At 53.4% G+C, this 3,003-nt stretch overlaps 1 protein-coding gene across 1 annotated transcript in view; it reads left to right on the top strand.

Annotated features, from left to right (window-relative positions):
* LOC104548852 (runt-related transcription factor 3-like) overlaps positions 1-3,003 on the top strand; it is a gene marked incomplete at both ends in the record, with an annotated part of 20,189 nt that overhangs the window by 3,412 nt on the left and 13,774 nt on the right. The window contains 1 exon segment of the mRNA XM_010194981.1: positions 860-964. Coding sequence (XP_010193283.1) covers positions 860-964 — 105 coding nt within the window.

The following is a 3,003-nucleotide window of genomic DNA, read 5'->3' as shown; positions in this document are numbered from 1 at the left end:
GAGAAAGGAGGTGGTTTCTTGCTGCATTTATTAGTGAAATAAAGGCTGGAGGAGCTGAGGGCTATTGCACAGCTGTTTCCAGCCCCATTCCTGCAGGGAATACTCGATAGATCTGAAATCCCTCACTGGGATGAGGGTGCCAAGGCTGCGGGGGTGAATGGGGTTGGGGTGGGACATGGGTGCAGGGATAGCAGCACCCTCTGCGATGCCAGAAGTGGTTTTTGGGCTGTTGATGGAGAGCTGTTCTGCTGGAGCAAGGGGTCACTGTTGTGTCCTTGCAGAGTTGGGCTTCAGTTCCCATTTTCCAATTCCTAGCCCTGTACGTGGGCTGTGGGTGCCCACACAGCCAAAATCCCGGCACCGCTTCCCTCCAAACATCCCCACGGGGCCATAGCCTCCCAGTTTCCCCAGCAAATACCAGCACCCCTTGCCTGCAGACTGGTGCCATCACCCGCGGGCCCCCACAGAAGCATCCCATGGGTGCCAGAACCCAAATCCATCCCTTGTGGAGGGGGTCCCACATCCAGTGCTGCATTTCAGGGCTGAATTCCCATGGGAAAAGGGGAAACATCAAAACAGGAAGGCACCAGGGAGCTGCTGGGGGTGGAGGTGTCGGTGTGGGGACAGGGCAGGGGGGGACAAGGGACTTTTCCAAGCAGGAAGGTCCTGGCTCCTGCATTAAACGGGGTCCAAGCCCCTCTCTGCTGCTGCTGGCCAGGCTTTGTGTCTCGGCGATAACATCTTGTAAAATTAAATGATGTGTGCGCTGGAGCAGGGTGAATGGGGAGATTTGTGAACTCACTTGAATATCCTCATTTCTCTTGTTTTTGCTTTGTTTTCCCCCCCCCACCCTCCTAAGGAAAAAGCTTCACCCTGACCATCACCGTCTTCACCAACCCCACCCAAGTCGCCACCTATCACCGCGCCATCAAAGTCACCGTGGATGGACCCCGGGAGCCACGCCGTAAGTGATGCCTTTTATTTGACAACCTCTGAGCAGCACAGGGGGGTGTAGGGGGCTGAGCTCTCTGCGGCCGAAGGATGCAGGATGGTGCCAGGCAGCATTTGCAGAGGTAACGAGACAGCATTGGCACGGAGGGGCGTGCGTGCCATGGCTTGGCTGCTTTCATTTCATTTTCTCCATGTCATTCTGTGAAAATGATTTATTTTATTTACTCCCTGCTGCTTTGCTCTGTATCCCATCCTGGTTTCGTAGCTCCAGTCCTCGTAGTGGTTGGGATGCAGGGAAAACACTTTGGGTTCCAACAGCAAAAAGAAATAATACAAAGGACTCAAATCTGGGGGCACACAGGGAGTTTTGGGGGGTCACAAAGCCAGAGATGCAGTGCCCGGTTTTGGAGGCTGACTCGCCAATGATTAAACTAAAAATGTCTGCAGGTTTCCTCCGCACCGTGCTCGTATTTGCCTGTCTGGGCCCAGGAGAGCTCGGCGAGCACCTTCCCCCTTTGGTTGGCGGCGGTTTCGCTTTCGGGTTGTCAAAGGCTCCGGTTGGCAGCACCGGGGCTGCGTTGCTTGAGAAAACCCAAGAGACGACTCGACCGCAGGAACGCCTTCGTGTTTTGATCCAGCGGGGCTCTCTGGGGCACAGGACGGTGCCTTTCGGGTGAGGGTGGCAGCGCACCCGCTTTGCCAGGCTGGTTTTCGGCATCGGGCTGGTTTGAGCTCACCTTGGCACCTCCAAAACCGGAGCAGTTTCCTCTTTTCCGTGTATATTATTTGCTCTGCGGGACCCCCTGTGCCACAGGACCTCATCCCCAAGGCCTCCATCTCCGGTTTTTCGCTCCGGCTTCGCCTTCCTCCTCGCTCAGCACCACCCCGGGGACTATAAAGCCGAGTTTGTTCCCTTCGCGTGTAAAGCTGTCAGTGCCCAGATTGAAGGGAAACAGTTTGATCCCTCTAAATATGCTTCCAAAAATATTTTCTGTTGACGCTGTCGTTGGGCCATCGGCGCCCCTTGATGTCAGGCCAGGTGGTGGCTGTTACTGCGGGGATGGGGTTTTATTTGCATCAGGGTTTGTTGGATTTTTTTAATGCTTTTTTTTTTTTCCCTTCCTCCTTGATTTTTATTTTGGAGCGTGAGAGGCTTTACAGGAGCCTGTCGAGCTGCTGGGATGGATTTGCAAAGCCAGCATCCAGGAGGTGCAACGCTGTTGGAGGAGGGGGGGCAAAGCAGGATTTGGGTAGGGAATTTCACAACTTTTCCAGGTCAGGAATAGAAACCAGGTCTGCTGACTCCTGGCTCAGCCCTTTATCTGCTGCATCAGATCGCCTTTCTAATAATAATAATAATAATAATCAGGAATACATAAATAATAATACAAGGTGAGATAGTTACTACTCTTAGCGTTTGGTTTGCTCTGACTCCGCTGATAGCCAGCGCTGAATCACCCTCGCTCCTCCTGCATTTCGACATCTCGGCCGATCGCTCCCCATCTTTAATTTAAATTTCCCGATAGGGAGGCGGCGGAGCCGGGCGGGGAGCTGGGGGGGCTGAGCCGTGGGCGCTCGCCCTGCGCTGTTTGGGTTGGGGCCGTGCCTTCGTTTGGCGTAATTAGGCAAAGCCTGAGTATGGAGCGGCTTGGCCTGGCCCTGGCTCGGCGTGCCCGAGGGATGCCCTCCCCGCGACGCCGGCCTGGGCTGTAAACTCAGCAGTTTTCTCCTTTTTCTTGCTGTTTTTTCTTGATTTCTGGACCTGACAAGGTTTGTGCCGGAGGTGGAGGCTCCTTCAGGAGCAATGTGGGCTGTTTATTCACTGCTCATGTATTGACTTGCCTTGTGTGGACCCCAAATGTCGATCTCTGCAGCCCACCCCTGCACTAAATTCAAGATTGAAGCAGTTTAGACCCAAGCCGTGTTTTCTTTTATTATTAATTTCTTTTAGATTATCATAGATCTGTTGGCAGTAAAGGTCATACTTTGATTCCCAGTTTGACCCTGGGGCTTAAGTTCATGTCTGGTGAAAATCCAGTGACTTGCACTGAA

Source organism: Mesitornis unicolor, unplaced genomic scaffold (genome assembly GCF_000695765.1).
Source record: "Mesitornis unicolor isolate BGI_N332 unplaced genomic scaffold, ASM69576v1 scaffold39661, whole genome shotgun sequence".
NCBI lineage: Eukaryota > Metazoa > Chordata > Aves > Mesitornithiformes > Mesitornithidae > Mesitornis > Mesitornis unicolor.
Note: the sequence above shows the minus strand (reverse complement) of the source record. Positions and strands in the feature narration are given on the sequence as shown.